Genomic DNA, 26,702 nt, shown 5'->3' on the forward strand with positions numbered 1-26,702 from the left:
AGTCCAGACACCTGCTCTCGTTTTGTTGATGACACTGGGGGAACCCAGGGCCCTCACACAGAGCTACATCCCCAGCTGTTTTTAAATTCTGAGATAGGGGCTCCCTACATCACTAAGTTGTCTGGTGGGGCTCAAACCGCCTCATTCTCCCAGAGTGCTGGGATCACAGCACATCACTGGCCCAGGAAAGGATCAAGACCCCAAACTGAAAGTATGTCTTCTACTGAATGTGGTCACTGCTGCACTACTGTAAAGTTTAAAAAGAAAACAAAAAAGCCAGAGACCATCTGTGTTGATCCTCAGATCTTCAAGAGCAAGAGCTTAGGGACAAAGTATAATTTACAATGTCTTTAATTATACAGCTGACCATGAACAATATGTGAACAATACATAAAAAATCACCTTCAGATTTAAGCTTTCTATGCACATTTGGCCCTTAACACCACCCCCAAAAGTGCTGTATTAAAAAAATCACAGAGACTTAGGGTTTGGAAAATAAAGGTTATGATATTTGAAAAATACAGTATCGTGCAAATAATTTTGGAATTTCTTTATTAAGTTTAGTGGTCAGACTCCACCTGGATTTCCACGTCTCACCTACTTCGGACTACACCTGACCCACAGAGGAAAGACCCAGGTATCCCTCCGATCTTGGCAGTGCTGCTGTCCCCACCCCACTGTCGCCACGACTTCTATCGAACAGCGAAGGCCTCTCACAGAGGGAGACAGCTCCACACCCGTGAGCTCACCTCAGGCTCCCACGGGATGGAGCCCTGCCTCCCTTGCCCCATCTCCAACTGTCCACCGTGAGGGGAATGCTCCTGCCCCGCTCTCAAAGCTCCGTCTCCCAGCAGCTAAGCAACTCCGTGTCCCGTGTTCGTCCTCCGACTCTAGATTTCCACTGAGCGACTACACACCCATGAGGGTGTGCCTCACTAACCAGGATTCTGGGGTCTATTTCAGAGGCTGTTTGATAACTCATCTAGAAAATAAGAAAAAAACACTATAATACTAATAAAATCAGCCATTACCATTTCACAGGAACAAAGCTGCCTTTGATTCTGGGGCTGAGGGAGCCTGGACGTAATATTTGGTACTAACTTTGGCTACGCACCTTTTAAAGAGGGTGCCACAGGAATGTTCCCTCCGGCTCCCTTCTAATATTCTAACAGTGGTAATATGCTTGTTTACCCTCAAACTGGCCTTATAACTTGAACTGAGTGTGCCTGTGAGCTTAGGTACATTCTTAACCTTTGCAGATTAAAAGTGGGGTTCACTTTTGCCAAAGACTATAAAGGAACTGGCAGTGGGTGAGACCAGCAACATTATTTTCTTTAAAAAAAATTCCCCAGAGTTTACATGTGAAAAGGTAATGAATGTCAATTCTTCATAGAAGTGGCTGGCTTCAGAGGTTAAAATGAAATATGAAAGGATAGGACAACCTATTCTGTGATAAACTGAAGAGACACCCAGCCCCCCAAAATAATAACAACAATAATAAATTCAACAACACAGCTGTATACTCTTCCAGAGAAGTGTTACATATTCCATTTGTCGTTGCCAGCACCAGGTGAACGTAAATTTTAGGCGGAAATGTGCCCTGTGTAGCACTAGGACAAACATCACAGTTTATTAGCAGAATAAAGCAGACAATGGTGAGGTAAACGAGTACTACAACATAAAGCATACTGGTAATGAAACGGTAATAAAATAGTAAAGTTTACTATTTTTTTTAACTGAGAAGCCCTGCTGTAAACATTCACATTTAGTACTGCCCCCCAAAATGTAACAATTTGCACAAACAAAAATCATTTTGGTGACTACAAAAATCACGAATAGGGCTGGAGCTATAGCTCAGCAGCACAGCACCTGCCTGCCTGGCAAGCGCAAGGTCCTGACTTCGACTCCTGATACAAAAAAAAAAAAAAAAAAAAAAAAATTCACGAATCATTTGTACACTGTGGCTCTTTCGTCTTGATGGTTTTCAGGATAAGATGTGAACTGTGTTAAGTAGCTTCACTGATTTCTCCATCACAGACTGCCAGCTCTGGAACCTCATTCATCCTCAGGACCTCTTCATAGAGCAAGTAATTATGCAGGCTTCTAGGAAGTGGCAACTGGCGGATAAAACTGTCGGATTTTGAGTGATCTGCTTTTAGGCTGGACCGAATTTCCAAACGACAAAGATGGGCTAAGGACGGAACAGAGGCTGGAGAGAGAAACAAAAACAGCACGTTACAAAATCATTAACTATGCGGTATGTGCCCTCCCTCACCTCCGCCCCGTCCTGAGACTGTAAAAGATCAGTGGTGTGCTTCCAAGAGGACTGTGTGGCCAGGATAACGATGCAAATCTTACTCATTTTTTTCTACCTGGCTCCTATCCTTTCAGTTGTTGGACAGACATTCAAGGTCAGCATCCAGAGCCACAAAATGCAAATGTTCAAATTCCAGAGATCTAACAATATATGCGGATACTTAAGGAATAGGTGAACTTTAAAAATGCTACACACACCCCCCAGCGAATACCACATTCCTCTTTGTCCACTCACTGTAGATGGTTTCCAGACCAACCAGGTCCACTGAAGGTGGTACACAGCTTGCAAGTTTTCCTCTTGTTTCAATATTGGCACAGAGAAAGAGGGAGCATTTATTGAGTGCCTTCTACGTCATATGCCGGTGCACTTCCCAAATATTCTCTTTCTGTCTTCCTCAACCCTATCAGGTACACACACACAAATACGCAGTTTTGGTGTATGCACGTTAGGGGAGGGGGTTCCGGGGTTGAAACCTGGGCCTTGTGTGGGCCACGCACATACTCTAGCACTGAGCAGCACAGACTGGTGCTACCTGGAGATGGTGGAGGCCTAAGAGGTGGGGCGTGGCCGGAGGGCTTCGTGTCACTGGGATCGTGCACTCCAAGGGCACTGTGAGACCCAGTCCCTGTCTGCCTGTGTTTACTGCCCACTCATGAGATGGATGGATCTGCTTCCCCACACACTTCTGCCATGGTGCGCTGCCTCACCACAGGCCCCGGAGCAGCCATCCAACGGTAGACTGGAACCTCCCAAACTGTGAGCCAACACACCCTTTTCTTTTCAGAAGCTGATTCCCTCAGATGCCTGTTATAGTAGTAGTTGGCTTAAACAGTGCTCTCCCATGAAGGATAGGAAAACAGACGAAGGCAGTGCTGAAGAGCATGTTGAAATTACAAACGCCATTTTCCAAGGTGTACACAACCTGACTGTCTTCAACTGTTGGATATACAGAAGCCCTCCTTCCATCAGGACCAGAATTAGTCAGGACCAATGGTCCTACCAGGACCAGAACTGGTCAGGCAACGAAAAGTGACCGAACCATACACACATATGATCTGATTTAAACATGTACATAATCACAGCCATAACATATCACCCACAGTCTGCAGTTTTCCTACTTTAATTTACAGCATGAATCAAAAGACACATAGGAAGCAAGATGAGTCCATCATCTCTGAATATTTTTCACACCTTCCAGGTGTCCCGCCCAAATCTCATTCAAGTCCACTCTGCTCAGTGCTCAGCTGTCTCAGATCTTTCTGAGGCATAAACTTTGCACCAAGTGCCACTGCGTGTACCCGGAAGCGCGGCTACTCAAAAGCTTGGGCTGGGAGGCTCACATGCGCCCAGGAGCTCAAGGCCAGCCTGGGCAACAGGGTGAGACCCTCGTCTCAACAACAACACAAAAAAACACTTCCAACTTTCCCTTAATAGAAACACTAATTCTCCTTTCACACTCACAACACACTAGCGTATGCAGGTTGGAATTGAATTATTTACTAATAACATGCACAAATGTCAAAGTTTCAGAATAAATGCTAGTAAGCACAGACTCATCTCCTCTGGTAAAGACAGCAGTATGCTGGCACGTGAGTGAGTAGCTGACCGGCTGCAAATACGGGGGACACCCTGAGCACCGCCAGATGGCCCCTGAGAAGAAACGCCAAGACTGGAGAATCTGGTACATGGATTAAAGTAAAGCTGGTTAAGGGAATGCCCACTTATACCCAGTTAGCACTTAATACACATGAGATCAAATCGCTCCCTGTGGCACACTCCGTTAACGTGTGTATTCATCACACCCCCAGAAGGAAGGTGAAGGACAGCTGTGTCACCCCGAGGGAAGCTGCTCACTCAGGGCTCAGTGGGGTCTGTAAAGATCCGCAGTCCTGGGCTTCCACAGACTGCAACGGCTCCACACTCCTCTGGCTGCCGGGACAGTTCCTCCTCCGCCTCAAGCCTTCCTGCTACCAGTCGAAGCCTTGTCTGACCACACCAGAGCCCTGCCTCTCAGCGCGGTTTCCACACCACGGCTGAATCATCTGCGATCAGGTACACACTCCACACGCATCCTGTGTGGACCAGTACACACCCGTACAGGCCCTAACCGACCTGTCCCGTCACTGTTCATCAACGACACAGCTGCCGTTAGCAGGACCCAAGAGATCTGACTTCACGCCTGGGGTTCTTGAAGCTGGGAAAACCCACAGTAATTCTCTAACATCTTCTAACCCACTGAAACTGTAAGTTTCAGAAGATTTTCCATTTCATTTATTTTTAAAGTAAAGGCACAGATACTTCAGATATTGATTCAAATTTTACTGCACCATTTTGGTTTTCCTCCTGAGAACACAACAGACCAACGAGCTAAAGAAAAATGAAGAGGTAAGAGCTGTATTCAACTGAACTGAGGGCATTTTCTTTTATTTTTCAGTAACTATTTTCTATTAGCATGTTAATGGTAATATTTATATTTGTTGTGGGGCATATATGGAAAATCCTGATTGTTTTCAATCCCCTTACCTCTGATACCTTTCTCCATTCTCCATCTTCAAAAAGTCTTCTTCTTGACTCCCACATCTCTCTCTTATTTTATTCTTTAATTTACATTTTGGGTTTCTTATACAGAAAAACCACATAGTAGTTAACTTCGGTGTCTGACTTATTTCTCATTATGGGCTCACGATCCATCCATTTTCCTGAGTGTGACATGAATCCGTTCTTCATTACGACTGAACAAAACTCCATTCTGTGTGTACATCACATTTGCACTACCCATCTGTGGAGGAGGAGGTAGTGCGTAGCTGTTGTGAACTTCACCGCTACCAACGTGGGTACGCATGCTATCTCCATGGCATAGCATCTTTCCAACTCTTTCAGGAATACACCCAGGACAGGTGCAGCTGGGTCAGGCGGAATTTCTACTTTTAGCTTTTTGAGGAATCTCTACTCCTGCTCCACAGTGGCTGTCCTAGTCTACATTACCGCCAGCAACACAGTCCCTTCACCACACGTACTCTCCAACACCTGCTGTAGTCTGTGCTCTTGGTGACAGCTATTCTGACTGGAGTGAGACAGAACCTGAGTTAGTCTGACTTACATTTCCCCCATTTAGCTAACGATGCTAAACGTTTTTTCAAGTACAGTACTAACTGGCCATTTGTATTTCTTTGGAAAAGTGTCTATTCAGTTCATTTGCCCACTTTTTGATTGGATTATTTGTTTATGGGGTTTTAATTTTTTTTCAGTTTTCTGTATTCTAAATATTAGTCATCTGTTATAAGAGTAGCGGGTAAAATTTGTTCCATTCTGTTAAACTGTCTTTTCACTCTGTTGATTGGTCTCTTGATTGTATGGGGACCTTCATATATTTTATATACTCCTATTTTTCAACTGCCTGGAATTATTTCTTGTACTACGGGAGTTCTATTCATCAAGTCCTTGGCAGGGCCTGTGAATTCAAGAGTTTCCCTATGTTGACTCCCAGCAGTTTCAGTGTTTCTGTTGCAATATCTAAGCCTCTGATCTATTTTGATTTTATGTTAGTACAGGAGAGAGATATGGGTCTAGTTTCCATGTTCTGCACGTAAGAAACCGATGTTCCTAGTAACACTTGTTGAAGTTATCTTTTCTCCAGCTTGTTTTGTGGCCCCTCTGTGAAAGCTCAGATGACTCATGGTGTTTGGGGCTGCTTCTGTTTCTTCTATTCTATTCCACTAGTCTACATGTCTATTTTTGTGCCAGTACCATGCTGTTTTATTAGTATAGCTTTGTAGTGTAACATGAAACCTAGGATTATAACATCTCCAACTTTGTTATTTTTGCTTGGGACTGCTTTGATTATTTTAGGTCTCTTCTGATTCCACAGAAACTTGAGGATTTTTTTCAGCTTCTATGAAGAATGTTGCTGGTGTTTTGAAAGTACGTGCATTAACTCTACATATAACTTTTGGCAATATGGCCATTTAAGTGACACTGATTCTACCTATCCAGAAACAGATGTCTTTCCATTTTCTAACACCTGCTTCAATCTCCTTCTTCAAAGTATTACAGTTTTCATTATAGAAGTCCTCCTTGGTTAGGTTGATACTACATATTAAGCTTTTCTAAATCATTGTGATTGGTACTGTTTTGCTGATTTCTCTCCCAGTGGATTCATTATTGGTGTAGAAAAGTGATTTTTGTGTATTGATTTTGCATCCTGCCACTTCAGTGAATTTTTAAAATAGCTCTAACAGTCATCTGGTAAAGTTTCTGGGTCTTCTTCTATGTAAAGAGCCACGTCATCTGCAAATCAGGATAGTTTGACTTCTTCTTTTTCTATACATACCCTCTTTATTTCTTCCTCTTGCCTGATTGTTTGGCTAAAGTTTCAACACTGAAGAGAAGTGGTGAGTGGACACACTCATCTGCTTCCTGATTTTAGAGGAATGCTTTTGGTTTTTCCTCCACTTAGTACGATTTTGGCTGTGGGTTTATCATAAATGACTTTTATGGGTTTGAGTTCCTTCTATCTCTATTTTTAAACAAACTTTTTAACATGAATGGATATTGGATTTTGTCTAGGGCTTTTTTCTCTATCTTTTGAATTGATTGTATCTATTTTTGGAAGTGACTGTATCCTTTACCCTACCTGTGTTATTATTTTTATTGATTTACATATGTTAAACCATCCTTGCATCCCTTGGGTGAAGCTGACTTACTCATGATGTATGATCTTTTAAATGATTTGCTGAATTTTGTTCACAAGTTTCTTACCAAGGATCACTGTATCTATGTTTGTCAAGAATAGCAGCCTATAGTTTTCTTTTTTGCTGAGTTCTCGTCCAGTTTTGGTATCAAAGTACTGCTGGCCTGGCTTAAAAGAATAACTGTGACAGTTCCTTCTCTTTCAATTTTACAGCAAAGTCTGAAGAGTATTCATGTTAGTTTTTTGAAGTTCTAATAAAATTCAGTGGTGAATCCATCAAGTCTGAGACCTCTCTTTGTTGGCAGAGTTTTTATTACTGCATCAAATTCATTGATTGTTATTGGTCTATTCAGAGTTTTAATATCTCTTTGGTTCAGTTTTGGCAAGTCATGTGTATCCAAGAATTTATCCATCTCTTCCAGATTTTCTAATTTACTAGAATGTAAATTTTCAAAATAGTTTCTTACAGTCTTCTGGATTTCAGTGGTGTCTGTTGTAATTTTGTCTTCTGCATTTCTAATTACATTAGTGAGAATCTTTTCTCTCTTTTGCTAAGTCTGGACTGAAGGTTTATCGATCTTATCTTTTTAAACAATCAACTCTTTGATTCATTAATCCTTTGTATTTTTCAGTTTCAGTTTCATCGATTTCTGCTGTGATCTTTATAATTTCTTCCTTCCAGTTTTGGATATGGATTGCTTTCGTCTTTCTAGGACCTTAAGCTGCATCGATAGGTTATTTCTTTGGGGTTGTTCTGTTTTTCTAATATAGGCTCTTCCTTCTTCTGTCATTGTGTCACACAGATTCTGCTATGCTATATTTCTGGTGTCGTGTGATTCTAGGAATTTTTAAAATTTCTTCTGCAATTTCCTGTATAACCCTTTGATCATTCAGAAGTGTATTATTCAATCTCTAAGTATTTTTGTAGTTTCTGTGGGGGTTTTTGGTATTGGTGTTGTTTCTATGTTTGCAGGGGTTTTTGCTATTGATTTCTACCTTCATTCCATTATGACCTGATAGGATGTAAGAGATTAATTCTTCTGTATTTACTGAGACATGCTTTATGCCCTAAAATTGGTGTATTTTGGAGATAGTTCCATGGACAACTGCAAGAATGTATTCTGCTGCTGCTGTTGGATGAAACACTCTAGATACATGTTAAGTCCATTTATTCTACAATATAGTGTAATGATGGGGGTTGGCTTTTTTTTTTTAAGACAGGGTCTCATTATGTAGTTCAGACCAGTCTTGAATTGTGTTAGCCCCAGCTGGCCTTGAATTCACGGTGATCCTCCTGCCTCAGCCTCCCAAGTGCTGGGATTACAGGCATGCACCACCATGCCCAACTGGTGACCTTTCTATTTGTAAAAGTGGGGCATTAAAGTACCCTACGGTTGTATTTATATCTACCCATCTTTTTTTGTTTAGTTTTGTTTTTTGAGACAAGGTCTCACTATGTAGTTCAGACTGGCCTTTAACTCACTACGTGATCCAGGCTGGCCTTGAACTTGCAGCAGTCCTCCTGCCTTAGCTTCCCAAGTGCTAAGATTACAGGCATGTGCCACCATGCCCAGCTGATCTGCCCTTCTTAAACTGGTAGTTTGTTTTATGAAATTGGGTGCACTGATATTCAGTGCACATACATTTACAGCTATTATCTCTTCCTACTGAATTTTTCCCTTTCATATGTTTTGATCCTTATCTTTTCTGATGAGTTCTGGTGAAGTCAACTTCATCATAAATTAGAATAGCTACTCCTGTTTGTCTTCAGGCTCCAGCTACCTTAAGTTTTCCATACCTCAGTGTCTTCACAGATGATGTGTGCCTCTTGCAGGCAACATATAATTGGGTTTTGTGTTTTGATTCCCACCTGCAATCTGTCTTTTGATGTGGGAATCAAGACCCTTTACACTGATAGTTATTACTCAAGGCATTTATTGATTCCTACCATGGCATTATTTTTCCAGTGCTGACTCCTTTTCACTTTCTTTTTGTTTAATATCCCAGTGAGACTTCTTTGCTTTGGGCTCTTGGATAATGCTGACCTCATTGTCTCTGTTTAGGGTTCCCTTGTATATTTTCTGTTATGCTGGATTGGTAGTCATGAATCAATGTTGTTACAAGTAGTTTGTCTTTGCTATGGAAGACCTTTATTTCTCTCTACCTATTTTAAAAGGATAATTTTTCAAGTTACAGCACAATAATCTGGATTAGCAATTACTGTCTTTTAGGGCTAATAATACTTTGCTCGAAGCTCTCCTGACATTTAAGGCTTGTGTTGAGAAATCTGCTGTTATTCTAACTGGTTTGCATTTATAAATTATCTGATGTTTTTCTCTTAACAGCTTTCAGTAGTCTTTGTTCTGAACTTCTGGGATTTTGACTATGATGTGTCATAGAGTGACTCTTTTATAGTCATGTCTATTTGGGGCTCTAAATGCCTCATTTACCTGGGTACCCAACTTATTACACAAATTTGGAAATTTTTCTATAATTTCAGCGAATAAATTTTTTATACCACTGGATTCTAACTTTAATCTTTCCTCAATTTCCAATAATCCTAAAGTTTGTTCTTTTATGTCATCTAGAAGCTCTTCAATCATCTTTAGAACATCTTTTTAGTTTCTGATTATCATTTGAGTAAATGATCTACATGAACTTTGTCCTCAAGTTGTGGTATTCTATCATCTAACTGGTCATACCTACTGCCACAACATTCAACTGAGTTTTTCATTGCCAGAAGTTCTGCTTACTTTCTTTTCATATCTGCTAATTCTTTACTGAAGCGGTCTTTTATATCCTTCATTGTCTTCTTTAACTCATTTAACTGCCTCTCCATTTCTTCTTTAAACTTGCTGATCATCTTTTTTTTTTGGTTTTTCTCTGGTACCGGGAACCAAACTCACGACCTTGCGCTTGCCAGGCAGGTGCTTTTGCTGCTGAGCTAAATCCCCAGCCCCTATTGCTGATTATCTTAATGACTACTTCATTCAGCAGCATACTTAAACTGGACAATCATCTTGGTAATTCTTTCACTCCGCTCCTTATTTTTCTCTCCTTGATCTGTTCAATCACTTTCATGATGTTTTTTGACTTCTTTGGAAGTTCGTCTACTTTGTGGTCTATGAGATATTTTGAGGGAGTTATGAATTTTAGGGCCATCCTGTTTCCCCATGATTACTGTGTTTTTGTGTAGAAGATTGTGGATCTGATGGGACAGAAAGCTTTGCCACTATTGCAAGGATGTCTTCAGTAAGTGCAGTCCTGCCTGTGATACACCCTGGGCTTTGGGAATGATTGTGTTCTGACACCTACTCAACTTTTTTAGAGTACTAGTGTCTGTTCCTAGCACTGCACTGAGGGGGGAGAACAATTACCAGTAATACCAACATCCAAGGAGCCAACCATGTATCAACACATGAAACCAAAATTATTCAAACAGCTTTCAACTCTTTCAATAGCCTAGGAAGATGAACAAAAGTACAGATGAAGAAGAGGCTGGGGATTAGGAGAAGGAAGAAAAAAGCAAAACAGAAAGAAAAAAGTAAAAGAACATAAAGATGAAAAAGGTTTTGATGATAATATTTTCACAATTTACAATGGTATGTTATGATAGGAAACATACAAATATGTGCACACTTATATACATGAAACTAATACGAACAGGTATTACTGATATACATATACAGAAGATCAAACCTAATGTGTTCAATAAAATATACATGCACCGTGTATATGCATGAATAAATACAGAGGCCGTCCTGCTCTGCGGGTTAGGGTGACCAGGCTGTCACCCCTGAGCAGGCTGTCAGCACTGCTGTGTAGGAGCAGCGCACACAGGACCCTCCAGTGCTCCCACAGACCGTGCGTGGGGTCGAAGCCCCTCCTCTCTGGTGGCTCAGTCTCGGGGTCCCAGTTCGCGCCCCCACCACGGCCCCTGCAGCGAGCTCTGCACTCCCTCTCATGAAGGCTGCTGTCCAGTCCCCAGGCCAGGCACTACCACGGCCTCTCATCGTTGTGGAGCAGTCTTCCCCATCTTCCACCAGCCTGCATCTCGGCAGCATCCAAGGGCCATGAATGAGCTAGCCTTACACAGATCTACATTCCGCACTCTTTCTCAGCCCGATGCCTGTGCACTCCAGACTTCCCTCTGGCTTGCAGGCTCTCCCTTGTCCCGTGTGGAGGGATGGGAAGAGGCACTGAAAAGGCCAAGCCGACCCTCTGTCCACCCCCAGAGTTGCCCACCTCTGTCTCCGTCCCAGTCCTCCAAGTCCTTCTCTAGGTCACAGCTGCCTCACTGTTCTGTGCTACCTACACGAGCCTGAACCTGTGCAACAGTGACTGCTAGCCCGGGCCCAGTCCTCCGTCGTTCCTTCGGGCCTGTGACGCCCACAGGCCCAGCACTGGAGGCAGGCGCCCTTGCACAGACGTCTCAGTCCCTGTCCAGATTTAGGATCAGCAGGCACTGTGGTTCTGGGTGGCTAGGGAAAGCACGGAGCTGGCTTCCACCTCCAGGGGCTTTTACCTCTCAGGTACTTTGGGTGTTCTACAAGTGGCAGTCTTCAGTCACGGCCTGTGAGTAGTGCAAAGGTAGGGCACTAACTCTGGGCCTTAGTCTAGCTTCATTTATTCTACCTTCCATCTGCTCCTTACTCCCCCGAGGTTATGTTCTCGGGGGTTTCTGTCCGCTCCTGCAGCCGGACAACCACTCACCCGGGCGTACACCTTGGAGCAGGGTTTGTTTCCTTGCCACTGCCATGATGCAGTCTCCTCATCGCCCGTTATTACCACAGGCAGCACTATGCCCGCCAGTACTGTTTACTCCAGCTTGATGTGCCAGTGAATACCCAGGAAGTTGTACAAGCACCTACGCAGCAGTCAAAGCACACAAAATTCCTGCAAGTTTTACTGACGCACATTCTTTCCAGATCTGTTACCACTGAGCTAAGAGAAGAGCAAGCTATGTCTTAGAGTGGTAACATAAAGAGGCTACAGGAGCTGCAGGTGGAATACACTTCTAAAGAAGCTTGTTGAAGCCATATCTAATTTGTTAAATACATCTCTGTATTCCTAGATTATGGGCACTGACCATATCCTAGACAATGTCTAAAACCATGCTACACTTTTCATCACTTTTCCGACCCAGTCATTTTCTGTTTAGTGCATTAATCCCACTTTCTCTACAGCTGTATTGGCGGACAAGCAACCTTTACCTTCCTATGCTGGCACAGAATTGTTCATTTTGTTATATACACTGACAGCAATCAAAACAAGCTACATCATACAAACTTTTACTAAGCTCAAAAGCAGATACAGTATCAAAACAAACCCCGTTCCCACTCCATTATGCTTATGAAGACAACATTCGTACACCAGGGCACCGCGTGCACCTCAGCCACGCCCACCGCGCTCCCACAGTGCTCTGCAGACAGCCTGCGTGCCAGCGCACAGTCTGCCTGCACCGCGCTTCTCGGGCTCCCCTGGCCTGCTTTCCACACCAAAGGCAATCATGTGACTTTCGGGCCACTACCATCTATATTGTCTCCACTGACATGTCACCCGTCAGGCTGGTGTCATCTTTTCCTTCCCAATTTTTCATTTACTTATATAGTCTGTCTGTCTCCCCTGCTCCCAGATATAACTGAAATCTGAAGGGGAAGTACAGGAAGGGAGAGAAGCAGGGAGAGAGGAGGATCCGATGGGGGGAAAGGGAGGAAAGAAGAAAGCAACAACCTGAGCACTCTGGAAGATAAACAGACAAAAAGAAAAGTAAAAGCAGGAAGTAGAATAAATGGAAAAGGCATCACCTAGTAATAAGACCTGTGCTGAAGCTGAGAAGCCACTCTGGACCAACAGCGTGACCTCAGGCCATCAGTTCAGGACTCTGACCTTCAGTCCCCCCTGTAAAATAAGCGTAATGACACCTCCCTGCATCAAATGGCTGTTTCTGAGGTTCCAGTTAGAACGCACGCAAAATCGTTTTATAAACTGCAAAATGATACGCAAATCCTAGGCACCACTGAGTCTAGAGATCTTCAGATATTTTGATGTCACAATTAGTAGAAAGTTATTTGAACACAGAACCGCAACATGCATGTATGTTTTACATAAAATACCTGCACGCTATTACATGAACATTATTTGAGTAAGAAATTATAACAGAACTTAAAAGAATAGGCCAGAATGAAACTAAATGTTTAAAATATGTTCACTTACTTATCTGGCTACAGAACTACCCAGCCACGGTGGCACGTGCCTGTAATGCCAGCTACTTGGAAAGCTAAAGCAAGAGCATGGCAAGTTTGAGGCCTGCCTAGGCAACTAAGCAAGAGCCTATCTCAAAATAAAGTATAAGAGCCTGCAGAGTTCTTACCTACTAGGTATAAAGCTGTGGGTTCAGTCCTCAGTATTACATGCATGCATGCATAAATAAATAAATCCTCCACAAATATTAATATTTTAACCAAAACAAGGTGAACGACTAAGCTTTATTAACCTAATTCTTACTGATTTGACAATCCCAAAGTTTGGTTCAAGGTCCAGTTTATTTTTGATACTTGGTTTATAAACGCTGATGTAGTCAAAAAATATCTTACAAAAAGCACATTCTACTACTCCCACCTACCAATTATGAAAAAGTATTTCATCAAAATTGACCCAGAAGATTTCCATTTTTCATTATTAGAAAGTTTTACATTTTTATTAAATGCATTCAAAATCTAGGGAAACTGTTTCCAAGTGTGTCAATATGAACTTTTCTAGTGACATGCAATGTTTTTGACTAAAAAAAAAAAGCCATATAACAACAGAAATATTTCCCAGTGCCTATTTCTAAAATCATCTCCACATAGCAAAAATGTCTTTCAGAAAGCAGTTACTTTCTCACTCAGCTGAAATGTCATCTTTTCCTTAAATCAACAGAATTTTTACAAAATATATGCTGGTTTGCACAGTGCTGATAACTATTTATCATCAAGAAAAAGAAGGGCAACTGGAACAGCTGCATTTTTTGTGAAAGAAAAGCACACAATTCATCTTTTCAGGAGCTCATACATTATGTTCCGAGATAACAAACAAACTTCTGTATGTACAAACAATCACAAGGGTCACCCCCAGCTCACTGTAAAGTACTGTGAAAAGGATTTTAAAGGCCCTGTTTTTAAACATTATCCATGACATTACTCAGGGCAGCTCTGGCCCCAACACTTCCACCTCATCTCACGTGTGACATCAGAGATGGAGATGCCAGTCCCTCTAGCAGGGGTCATTCTTGCACAGCTTGTCCAAAAAAAAATCCATCTGCTAACGAAGTAATTACTGTTGTAAATGTTTCTTCCCTGGTATTTCTTTCCCTTAGGAACACTCGAAATGTAATTATTCTTTTATTTAACCAGATCCTTGACAAATACTTTAAGATATGTTTTAAATTTTATAAATCATCTTCAAACTTTTTGTTGTTGTGGTTTTTTCCTGGTACCGGGAATCGAACTCATGACCTCCCGCTTTGCCAGGCAGGCACTGTGCCGCTGAGCTCAATCCCCAGCCCACTCATCTTCAAACTTAACACATTGATGTTTGTACCTGCAAGGTCCCCCGCTTCTTCTTTAACTCTTTGTCAGTATTGTCTGTGCTCCTTTAAACAGTATCTGCTAACAAAGAATGGCATTGTACTCTGTCCCCATATTATTTCAGCCAGTTTTATTGCAGCATAAAGAGTATGTATTCCCCAGTGACAGATAGGTCTGTCTTTCGCTACTGACTTGGAAAATGCGGAGTTCAAAGCATTTACTGCTATGTTCAGTAAACTCTGTAATGCACTGAGCATCTAATGACTTAAACACTGACCAAAAATGTTGCAGGGTTTGTCTTCACGTTCCAGACGCTTAGAAGTCCTGCAGAGGACATGGTAACGGCAGGGCTTATTGTTAACACTGGTAAAAGGGAGACCGCACTTTAAACACTTCTTCTGACAGGCTGATTTCTCGCAGGCCAGAGCAAACACAGCAGGTTCTCTGGGCTTTGTCTTCTCAGCACCCAATTCCGGAACTGTAAGTCTGTCTCTGCCTGCCCTGTGTTCAAATCTCTTCAGCACCTGAAGCAACAGACCTACAGGACACTAACCACCTCCTGTACGGAATCTCAGTACAAACTTATCCTCTTCACCACCGATTCTTTAATATAAATTTTTAATAAACCAATCCCTTTAATTTATAAACATATATTCAGGCATTTTTCATCTCAAAAAAGGAAATTCTGCCATGGCCCTGCACCCTTCCCTTCTGACCAGGGCACTAAAGAACTGTGTTCACTTATTTCTTCATTCTCAGATTTTTAAATTGGTGTCTGACGTACAGCGACCAGGTAATTAAAGAATCTACTCATCAAGGAAGTAACCAACAGAGGAGCTAGACTCGTGGGCGCCTACCTACAGAAATACTTCTGCGGCAGACCCTCCTCGCTGAAGACTCGTGCCTGTGCCCCACGCCGGAACTGTAATCACCGAGGGGCTAGCTCTTAGGTTAACAGGGTGCCAAGACCTAAAGTCTCTTTCCAGGCCACTTTTCCATCTTCAGTGTAGGCCACTCTCCCTAATCATGTCAAGTTCACTATTGTTTTTCAATATTCCTAACACAACTCATGAATGAAAGAGATGATCAGAAGTTAAGTGAGATGAACAGTTTAGATGTCTTTGAAAGCAATTCTTATGCTTCTTACTGATTAGGGGAAAGATTATTTCTTTTAAAATGACTGCCACCAGCCCTGGTGGCACATGTCTGTAACCACAGCTCCTTGGGAGGCAGAGGCGGGAGCTCTGCAGGTTCAAGGTCAGCAGGGTCAATTCAGGAAGATCCTGCTTCAGTGTGAAACTTTCAGAACGGGGGGGTGTACTCCAGTGACAGAGACTTGTCTAGCACGGGGGGCTCCAGCTCAAGCCCAGCACTGCTGGGGAAACACAGGACTCTCACTGAAAGCAACTAGGCAGAAGCTGGGTCCCCACTGCCCGGTCTGAAAAGCTTTCCGATTAAACCACTGTGTTGCTGGCAGTCCCGTCTTCCTGCTAGGTTTCAGGAATCTCCTGGACTCCGGCTAAGAAGCTACTTTATGACCAGACATCATGAAAAACACCCCCAGTTTAAAGGGGTGTGCTCTGAAAAAGCTGCAAAAGCAAGCAGAAAAGGAGAGAGAAGGGGTATGGAGCAAGAAGATGCACTTTAGTGTCGGGGCGAGTTAGGCGCTAGGCATCTTCACGAGCCCTTGCCATTCTCAGTATGCCAAGGAGCAAAGAAAGAGAACAGGGCTGGAAACACCCGCGTACAGAGGACAGGGCCAGAGCCGAAGTGCTAGGAACGAGCCAGCAAGTTACACGGGGCAGCCAGAGGGCCTTAAAGTCATGGAGCAAACGGGAGCACACGTGTGAAGTGCAGCACGGGGGCACACACGTACCGGTACACAGTGCTCACGACGGGTAAGGCGGCTCTGCAGCGCCCAGACTATCCCGGACTTCACGCTCTTTGCGAGTTGGACTTTAACTCTGGAGAAATGAGGTAGCGTCACAGCTTCAAGGTACACAGTGCACTGAAACCTGTGGGGTTCGGGGTCGGGGTTTAGGGGCTCTGGGAAACACCAGGGCTGCAACCACGCTGAGCAAGCCCTCTACCGCTTAGCCACGTCCCCAGCCCTTCTCACACTATTTCGAGACAGAGTCTCACTAAGTCTCCCAGGCTGGCCTCAAACTCGCGGTCCTCTTGCCTCAGCAGGTCCGTAAGACCGCACATGGCACAGGAAGACCACCTCCCACAGAGAAGAATGAAGGCTACTGCTTCTTTGTGTATCTGCATCAGCGTATCCGTCTCCTCAAACTGAGTTCAGCATCACCTCTGGATCCCTATCCACACAGTACGAACCATGTTAAGAAGAATCCTGCTCCTCAATGCAGATTATACACCCAACCGCACGGAAGGCACTGGCTGACTCTTCTACCATCAAGTCCGCAATCTGCAGCCCACACTCTGGGACAAACACAATCTGCTCAGTAGAGACTTCATGAAGAATCCCCGGCCTGGTCCTGGTAAGAAACTGTCAGATGGAAACTCCCCACAAAAGGGTCATGGGAGGCAGAAAGCGCAAGACAGACTCAGCATCCAAGCTCTGGGGCTGCCTTCACCAAGGGCCGTCGAGACGATTCTGCGCCCCTGGCCTCCTGGGACGTCACAGAAGCAGCCTCCTGAAGGGCACCTCTCGACAGCTTCTTTTCACCATCTTGAGAAGCAAGAAGGAACTGCGTAAAATGACTTTACTCTCCTGAACGGGCCAGTGGTTCCACGTCCACACGTTCACTTTCATTCTGAAGGTTCTAAATCAGCAACTCAGGCATACCAAGGACACAAAGAAAACGAAGGCATAGCTCATTTTAAAATCAAACGTGAGGTCTGCCTTACCCTCTTAACAATCTCCCCGGCACCAACACTCCCTCACATCCAGAGTTTCTGCTTTTTAGACACAATTGACCTTTGAACAACACAGGTTTGAAAAGCCCTGTTCTATGTATACACAGATTTTCTTTTCTTTTTTTTGGTGGGGAGGAAGAGAATCTGGCAATTTTTAAACACATGCAGACATAGCCTAGAAATACCAACAAACTAAGAAAAAGTTAAGTATGTAAGGAATACCTAAAATATACATAGGTAAGACTATTCTGTCATTTATTACCATAAAATATACACATATACAAATCTATTACAGAAAGTTAAAGTTTATAGAAACTTAGGTACAGAAACACTCACAAACCACACATGGCACCGTTCTCAGTCCAGAGAAGTGTAAACAAACATACAGCTGCACTATTAAGCCCAGCTGCATAAAATTCATCACAGCACACAGCTGACCACTGCAGTGGTTTTGTAGCCACCTCTTGTTGCTCTTGCAGTGAGCACAAGTGCTGTGAGCATAAAACACCAAGCAATGCGAATCACACCCTGTGAGCTTTCAAATACGTGTGGACAGTTTGTTACTGCTAAGGCTTCTGACCATCCAGTGAGAAAACAAGAGCAAGAAACTGCACCAACGGGCAATGACAAGGCTGGCGCCGAAGCCCTAAGCGCTCACTTCCTGCCTGCTGACCAGATAACTAACACTGCGTCACCTATGTACTGGACGGTTTTCAGCATTTTACCCGAAGGCCCTCATTTTGCTAACGACAAATGTGAGGTGTTTTGGTTTTTTGAAACGTGATCTTTCCCAGTACACTTTTAAAGGTCTTAAATTTGTTTCCCTTATTTGGCCAACTTGAGTTTTTGTGAATTTCATTTTCAATTTTAATACCTGTTTACAACTTGATCTTTCTGAAGCAAGGTCTTTCTAGGTTGTTCAGGCTGGTCTTGAACTCCAGGGCTCAAGCGATCCTCCCACCTCTGTGTCCTGATTAGCTGGGACAATGGGCACATGCCACCATGGAACTCAGAAAACTTGAACTTTATTAAAAAAAATTAACCAAGCCAGGCATCGCGGCACGTGCCTGTAATACCAGCACTCTGGGAGGCTGAAGTAGAAGGACCACAAATTTGAGCCCAGTTTGGCAAAACCGGCAACTTAGTAAGCCCTTGCCTAACAATAAAAATGGCTAGGGACGCAGCTCAGTGCAAAGGTCCTGGGTTAAATCCCCAGGGCCAGAAAAAAAAAAGTCAATAAACAAACTGCAAGGATCTGTTAGTAAAGATCTTAAATAACTGTTTTCAAAAGTAATATACGACTAGGTGCAGTGGCGTGGGTGTAGTGACTAGGTAGGAGGATCATCAGGAGTTTGAGGTCAGCTTGGGCTGCATAGTGTGTTCAAGGCCAGTCCGTACTATATACAGACCAAGGCCCTGTCTCTCTCAGTCAATCAATCAGTGTAATATGCAGATTTCTGCCTGTAGAAGTGGGAAGGATCATCATTCCTTATCTCTAATAAAAGTTCACAACTTCATCTTTGAGACAAGTTCTTTCTAGGTTGTTCAGGCCGTCCTGAACTCCTACGCTCAAGCAATCGTGCCACCTCTGGCTCCTGTGTGGCTGGAGGGTCTGCTGTATTGGTTTGTGTTGCTCAAGGCTCTGCTATGCCAGTCATCCTTATCTGCGCCACTCTCGAGGGGGCTGCCGTCTACTCACCTGTATCAGGAACCCTCTCCTCCTCCTCCTCCTCCTCAGTCCCTAGGAAGCCTTCTCCTGATGTTTACCTCACACAGAAACCTAGTTCATGTTTTACTAGCTAGTACTTAACTTATTACTAGATTTAAGAGCCTGACTTAAGAGTTTTGGCTTTTCAGAGTGTGTGTGTGTGTGTGTGTGCGCGCGCGCGCGCGCGCGCGCGCGCACTTCTTAATAAGAAACTTATAGTTAACATAAAATTTCAACAAGGTTCAATCTACCCACCTATACTTTTTGCTTCACAGAGCTACAATTGAATTTTTTATGACTCTTTACATTTTACTTTATATGGCTCACATACAGTACATGTAGTTCATCATTTTGGAGGACTTGAACGAAAAGGTTGGTAAGACACTTACTGGGACCCCATCTGCAAGCAGTGAGGTGTGAACAAACAGCTTCCATGTGAGAAACAAGCAAACTTTAAAAAGTCTTAAAGATGTGGGCTGGGAATTCAGCTCAGCAGCACAGCTTCCACTTTTAATCTCTGTTTTAATGTTTAGTGATAGTACATGTGTATAAACAGCTTTAAATCCTGTTTAGAACAAAGCAGTACACCACCGAAAATCAAGGGGAGCCCCCTTTTAGGACCCTTTCTAGGATTCAGAACGATTTAACACTCTGGGGAGAACGGTATATGTACTTGATCACTAAAAAGTTCAGCATGCACTAAATCAAGGGCTTTTATCCATCAGAATTTAATTACTTTGACTTGATCTTGATCAAGTGACCAAGGGCTGGCAAATATCTTATTTGAGGCAGGATCTCACTCACTATTTTGTCCAGGCTAGTCTGGAATTTCTAGGCTCAGGCAATCCTGCTGCCTCCTGCCTCAGCCTACTGTTGAAATCTTTTGACTAGGAAGTCTACTGCTATGTGGCTGAGCTGATGTTTCTCAGAGGTACATATTCACCACATGATTAGAAGATCATTACTAAAACTACAACACTCAGTAAATTTTACAGGGCACACAACTCCTTTCCGAAGCAAGAGACTGGAGACAGACCCGACTCAGCAGCTAAAGTGGAACAGCAAGGGCAGGCTACCACTTGGGTTTATAAACTACCACAAAAAGTCGCTGTATTGTAACAGTGCAAAAAGGTCACAGGAGAATTCTGACCAAGATCACGGCATCTACAGAACTTGGAAAGGCTCAAAAAGGTGGTGAAATCTCTTCCCAGGGAAAAATACTGCTGGTACACTTAGCAGGAGGATGGGGAGGGCAAGGGCCCACACGGAAGCATTATCTAAGGGACTGCTAACAGTGGCAGAGGTACAGAAGGAAACGAATTAAAAATCTACTGACAAGACGGTAGGAATTAATACCATGATAGGTTATTAAGAAAGTGGGGAGAGAACAAGACTGTCACACACATAGAGGGCCCTTCAGGCTTCACTTCCTCTAGTACTTAAGCCGCAGCCTTGTCTCTGCATTCTAGAACTCTCGAAGCTCAAAATCCAGGGGAAGGAGGGAGTCCAGATAACCCACACACTGCAACTGAGTGTCCCGAAAATCGAAGAGAAAAAGGATGCACCAAGAGAGTCCCAAAGTACGGAAGAAAAGAGACTCACAATCCCATCTGAAATTCAGGCAACTGGGCAGGTATTTTCTTTCCAGACTTAGTAGAACTCCAGCACCAAAATGGTTCCTACTGTCCACAGAAAAGGACACAGTGGAGAATACCCTGAGGTCACTGAAAGCAGGACAGAGAACGCAAGCTCTACGCAGTGTGCGATGAAGTTTAACTGAAAACCTTCCTAGGCTAAGAGTAAAAAGGTATTGCCAGTGTGGCAGCACATTCAGGAGAGTGACGCAGGAGGACCTCCAGGAGTTCAAGCCCAGCTTGGGTACAGAGTGAGTTCAAGACCACCCTGAACTACATAGCAAGACCCTGTCTCAAAAAAAGGGCGTGAAGAGTTAACTGGATAACGTAAGAGTCACCGGGGATCAGCTTACTCAATCTCTATACCACTGACACCCCTGGCTGAGTGATTCTTTGCAAGGGAGGCTGTGCTAAGCATTGCATGGTATTTAGCAGGATCTCCGGCCTCTACCTAAAGACTACAACAGCACTCCCATCAGTCGTGACTATCAAAACCTGTTTGCAAAGACCACCAAACATCCCCCAGGGGCACAGTCACTCCCATTGAACACCACTGCTGTGAATGGAGCAAACAATGAAACAGCCGCCAGGCATAAGGCAGCCTCTTGGTAAGTAGCACTTCCAAGCCCTCTCCCCTCCTGGACCAGAAAACAGAAATACCACACTGGTAGGCAAAATGACACGAGCAATTCTGGCTACATCCAAATGTAAGGTCCTGAGTGGAGACGCCCAGGACACACTGGGCTGTATGAACTGGAACTGTGAAGAGATTCTGGCGCAGGAAACAGACAGAAAAGCATTAGCTGCACTAGCACCCCTGAGAAAGGCTTTGGCAAACCCTCAGCCGGCACGAAATCCTCTTAAGAGAGGATGATGATTATCCTACACAAGCTCTGCCTCGTGCCTAATTAAACAAGAAGCCCTTGACGGGTTTCATCCACCGCAGGGTAATACACTCTTGCACAGTTTTCACCTTCATCTGGACAGACTCGCCAGATGTTACGGTCTTCAGAGTAAACGCTCACGTATCTTCACTAATTGGCATGTTGCAATAATTTTCCCCTTTGGCACATGCTCCCTCTTTTGACTCTGTTCCCAAATCTATTGTCCTATATTCTGTCTGTTCTGAATAGGTATTTGTTCTCTTCTGCTGCAAATACATAATTAGTAAAAGCAGATGTAATTCTCAAAATTAAGAAGTACACGCACATGAGTTTTCCAACATTATCATTAAAGACATTCTGTACTAAACTCTCAGGCCATGCTGATTACTTTTTCTCTTCAACAGAAACCTCTCTAACAGTCTGAATACACCTCCATTCAAAAGCGTATTTTCCTGAAAGTCTGTTGTGGATTGACAAAATTTATTTACATGTAATTCCCCGAGACATCAGAAGATACATTTCTACATATGCAGAAATTCACTTGTGAAAAAACTTACTCAAAATGTTCTTATGAAAAGTTGCATTTTATGAAAAATACAGTGGTAAAGAAACAATTTTCCTAACTTAAGACATACAATCTGGTTAACAAAACACAGTCAAAGTAAAATCAATCTGAACGGTAAACAGGAATACTTTGCATATATTTAGTTTAAATTGGCTTTCTTGTGCAAAGACTTTGACTGCATGGTCTTTAATTGTATTAACTAACTTAAATTTTTTAGTAAATGAAGTTCGAAGTTTGCTTTAGAATAGTCACTTCAAATATCAATAAATTCACAGAATTTTCACCCAACTCACCTGCAGTTACATCAGACCAATATACTGGCACTCAATCAGTAAGGACAGGCATAAAAAAGGACGGCAAAATTTCCTTTCACAGGTAATTAAACAGCACAGACAAAACATAAATCCACATATATTCCAGAAAGCAAAATTAAGTTTAGGGTTTTCCTGATCACAAATTAAATATTTAATAAGCAGACTTTAGAACCCACTTTTTTTACGTAATCATTATTTTTGAAATATATGCATATCGCTGAATCAAGATACCTGTAAATATCTGCTTTTCTTACTATGATCTTTAGACTGAACTTATAAAATCAGATTCAATTTTTATCACAGAAAAGTATCGCCCTCTTCCCACAATCCCACCCTTTCCCCACATAAGAAAATGTAATTACGCCCAGCTTACTGTGTGTTCTCCAGCAAATCTTTTCATTTAACGTTACAACACGGCTGGAGAAACAAAAGACAGAGAACTGTTTTCTTACCAATCCACCGCTGCAGAACCCAAGAGGAGTTCAGGGCACGAGCAGAGAGCATCCTTTCAACAGCTGGTGGAAGTCTCTTCCAATTAGTAAATTCCAAAGTGAAGATAAGGGCGTCCTCATTGACTGAATCCATCCTACATTGGCAAGACGTTAACATGCCATCAGACACAAAAGATACCAAGGGCTCATTCTGGAAACAAATACCGTAATATTTATTCCAACATCTTGATGAGGAAGGCAGACAAAAAGTGGCACAATGAATAGTCATGTGATTGAAAACCAGTTAGATGGATGCAGTTTTATGTAGCTTGGTCATCTTTGTTTTTGTCTGTTTGTTTTTTTTCCCCGTATCAGGAATCACACTCACAACCTTGCGCTTGCCAGGCAGGCACTGTGCCGCTGAGCTAAATCCCCAGCCCCCTGACACAAAATTGAATAGTTATGAAAGGATAAAGCCAAAGCACACCAAGTTATTGCTAAACGGAACATACAAGAGAGAGGGTATGTTTCTGCTCAACTCACAGGGACATACAGCAGTTCTTTAAGAACACTCATCAATACAGAGTCAGAACAAGACTTGTGTTTAAGGACTGAATGAAGGGATACCATACAAACAGCTCTGCCTCAAAATAATAATCATATTCCCTACAACCCACCCGAAAAAGGCGTCCCCGCATTTTTAAGTGCTGGTAGCCTAATGGAAAGAGCACTGGTGTAAGCGAAGTCCTGCTTTTAACATGACCTCTAACACTTACAAACATGTCTAGATTCTTAAGCCCTAGCTCCTGCTCTCTAAAATGAGAATAATATATAACCTGCCTATTTCAAGAAACTATATATAAAAATAATATAGTACAATAAACATTTTTTAAATTATGAAGTGTTATATATTATTTGACATTACTAGAACTAATATAAAATCTTCAGCATTATTTTTCAGGTCTCATACATTATACCCACTAAATTTGATCAAATATTACCCATTTGCGCTCAATTAGAGACCCTCTACCATCACATTTTTTGAAGCAAAATAACGTTAGTAGGACCTCTAGTAATTACTAGAAAAATTCTTGATAAGGTCAATTCTTTGAAGACATTACTAAACAACTGAATAGGGAAAAGAAAGAAACTAACCAATACTCTAAATATGTCATCTCAAACACCACTTTTTTGGGTAATTCAAAGTATCCCTGAAATGACTACAGAGTGTATGAAAACTATTTCCCAAATTCTTAATTTGCCCAACACACAAACATACAAGGAAGAACTTAAAATGTTTGCTTTCGGAAAACATTTTACCTCTTACTCTGCTCTCAGTGAAATCACAATTTATCAAGAAATACTCAAAATAAGTGAAATGATAAGATACAGTCAATGGCAAACAATCTCCTTGGTGTTCTAGGAATACCATAGCAATGGTCACGTGGTTCTGGTTTCTTATTTCTTTTTTAAAGGTTTCATTTCTCTACCTTAATGTGCCATAGGTCTTACTGCAACCCAACACAAAATCATTTCTTACTCACTTACCTGAACACACGAGAAATAAATCTGTTTCCACAGCCTTAGTTAATGTAAGTTTATCTTACCAACACTGATAATGCTACGAAGATGTGTTGCTATTCTGTACTACACTGACCATTACATTGTGCAGAGCAGCTGTATAATCATGAGTGATGGTGAACCAACACAATGCACAGATGACATTTGCTTTCTATTATTCTCCCGTTACATTCCAGGAGGTACTAGGGGACTTAGTCTTGCATTTAAAGTTGAAAAATATTTCAACTTTATAGATTACACTGTGACAGGCAATTATTCAGCCAGATACACTTTTAAGACTGGTTAAAACAAGGAACACCTAGGAAAGACATTTATAATTTATATGACAAAGATTAAACAGCAGACTTACATGCAATATAAATAAGAAACAACCAAAATCCACTGTAGCAACATACTGAAATTTTCATGGAGAATTTTTTTATAACAGCTCTCTGAATGTAAATTTGATCAAAGAAAGCAAAACATTCATCATATTCAACATAAACACTGACTTTACCCATTTAATAAAAGATCAGTGAACAAAACTTTGACCATGTTAAGCACCTTCTGAAATGAAATTCTCCACTATGTTTTTTTGTAAGGAATATAAAATGACTAAGTTCTTCCTTGGTCATAAAGTATATGCAAAATCGGCATTCTGGATTGAGAGAGCTGAAAGTTTTACAACTTACTTTAGGATAATTTGTAATTTACTGGTTCTTAAGTATTTCTTATTCCAACACATGCAGAAGCTTATTACCACAAAATCCCCAACTATTCACCTTGGGGTAGGAGGCTGCATCAGCACTGGGGAAAGAAGAGTGTATTTTAAGAAGCTTTTAAAAGGATAAAGCTGAAGACGTTTCTCTCCTTACACGTAGTCTATCTAGTTGGCTAGAGAGGAAAGGGAAAAGATGAATGTTTACTTCTTTTCTCCTGTGTAGGTTTTTCCTAACTTAGAGCAGGAAACAACAATAGAAGGTGGCACGAATCCTCCCAAGCTGGGGATAGAATTGAAGTGCTTAACATTAAGTGACCCAACTGCACATCCCTGTGGACACGTGAGGCAGGCTGCGAGCACAGTGGGGAAGAACACGGACTCGAGCCACACTCCGGGCAGCCGAGTCCACACCTAAGCTCTAGCACTGCAGTAACTTGCTCCGAGAACTCGCGCAAGTACGTGGACTATCTGGCCTCAAATACCTCCTCTGTAAAGTAAGTGCAGAGCTGTACTTGCACCATTTTATAGAGTTCGTATCAGTAAAGAACCTAAAATAGTTCTTACTAGTAGCGTCAGGCAGTCATTTTAAGCTTTGATCAAAGAAATACGTTAGAAATCGGAAAGGATCACGGGGCTGAGCATCCCGGGCAAGTCACGCGGAGCCAAGAAACAGTGTCAGGAGACAGACGCAGTGTGCGGAGAACGCTGTGCTGGGTACGGGGTCAGGTGAGGGGCAGCTGCGGGGTACCCCAGACCACACCGGTGGACTCTCCCTCGCACCTAGTGGCTCTCCGCTGTGGGAAGAGAAGACCCGTATGTGGCAGTATCCCGGCACCTGACCTTTTCACTGTGTCTCCCCTTCCATGGAATTCACGAATTTTCACTAAGCAGAAGGCGTAGGCTTTGGACTATCACCCCTTTCTGACACTATCACACACACCCTCCTCCAACACACAGATCTCAATAAATGGGGGAATTCTAGCTAGCACAGTCACGCAGAAAGGGCAAGGCCTTTACGGTGGGATTTCTTACCAAGAACTGCAGAGTAGATTCAGTGGGTCAAATCCAGCAAGCAGAAGATGTGGCAGCCACTCCTTGTATTTTGCTTGTGCTTTAACTGCACTATTTATAAACTCAGTTATATGGGTCCACGGTGCTAACGGTGCTTTCTTCAAAAAGTAGCGAAATACTGAAAATTTCTCATACTTCAGACAATACGCCAAATGAAGTTCATTTAGCTGGGCTCCATATTTCAAAAGAATATTCACAATTCCAAGGAACTCACAGCTGCACCACAAACGTTTTTTTTTTGAAAAAAGGAAAAGAAAAAGAAGTAGTCAGACTTTCCCATACTAAACAATACTTACGGACTGTTAAAGGCGCACGTGAAGACGAGGGAGGGCTTTTGTACGTGCTCTGAACTGAGAAGA

At 42.6% G+C, this 26,702-nt stretch overlaps 1 protein-coding gene across 8 annotated transcripts in view; it reads right to left on the reverse strand.

Annotated features, from left to right (window-relative positions):
* Positions 1-335: 335 nt before the first annotated feature.
* Positions 336-26,702, reverse strand: part of Asb3 (ankyrin repeat and SOCS box containing 3) — an 83,741-nt gene continuing 57,374 nt past the window's right edge. For all 8 annotated transcript variants that reach the window (XM_005391025.2, XM_013517555.1, XM_005391024.2 and 5 more), the window contains 3 exons: positions 26,305-26,559; positions 23,013-23,146; positions 336-2,209 (listed from right to left, as the gene is read on the reverse strand). In XM_005391025.2, coding sequence (XP_005391082.1) covers positions 2,007-2,209; positions 23,013-23,146; positions 26,305-26,559 — 592 coding nt within the window. In that variant the 3' untranslated portion in view covers positions 336-2,006. The remainder of the gene's footprint in view (positions 2,210-23,012; positions 23,147-26,304; positions 26,560-26,702) is intronic.

The sequence above is a fragment of the Chinchilla lanigera genome, unplaced genomic scaffold, assembly GCF_000276665.1.
Source record: "Chinchilla lanigera isolate Chin_1 unplaced genomic scaffold, ChiLan1.0 scaffold00040, whole genome shotgun sequence".
Lineage (NCBI taxonomy): Eukaryota > Metazoa > Chordata > Mammalia > Rodentia > Chinchillidae > Chinchilla > Chinchilla lanigera.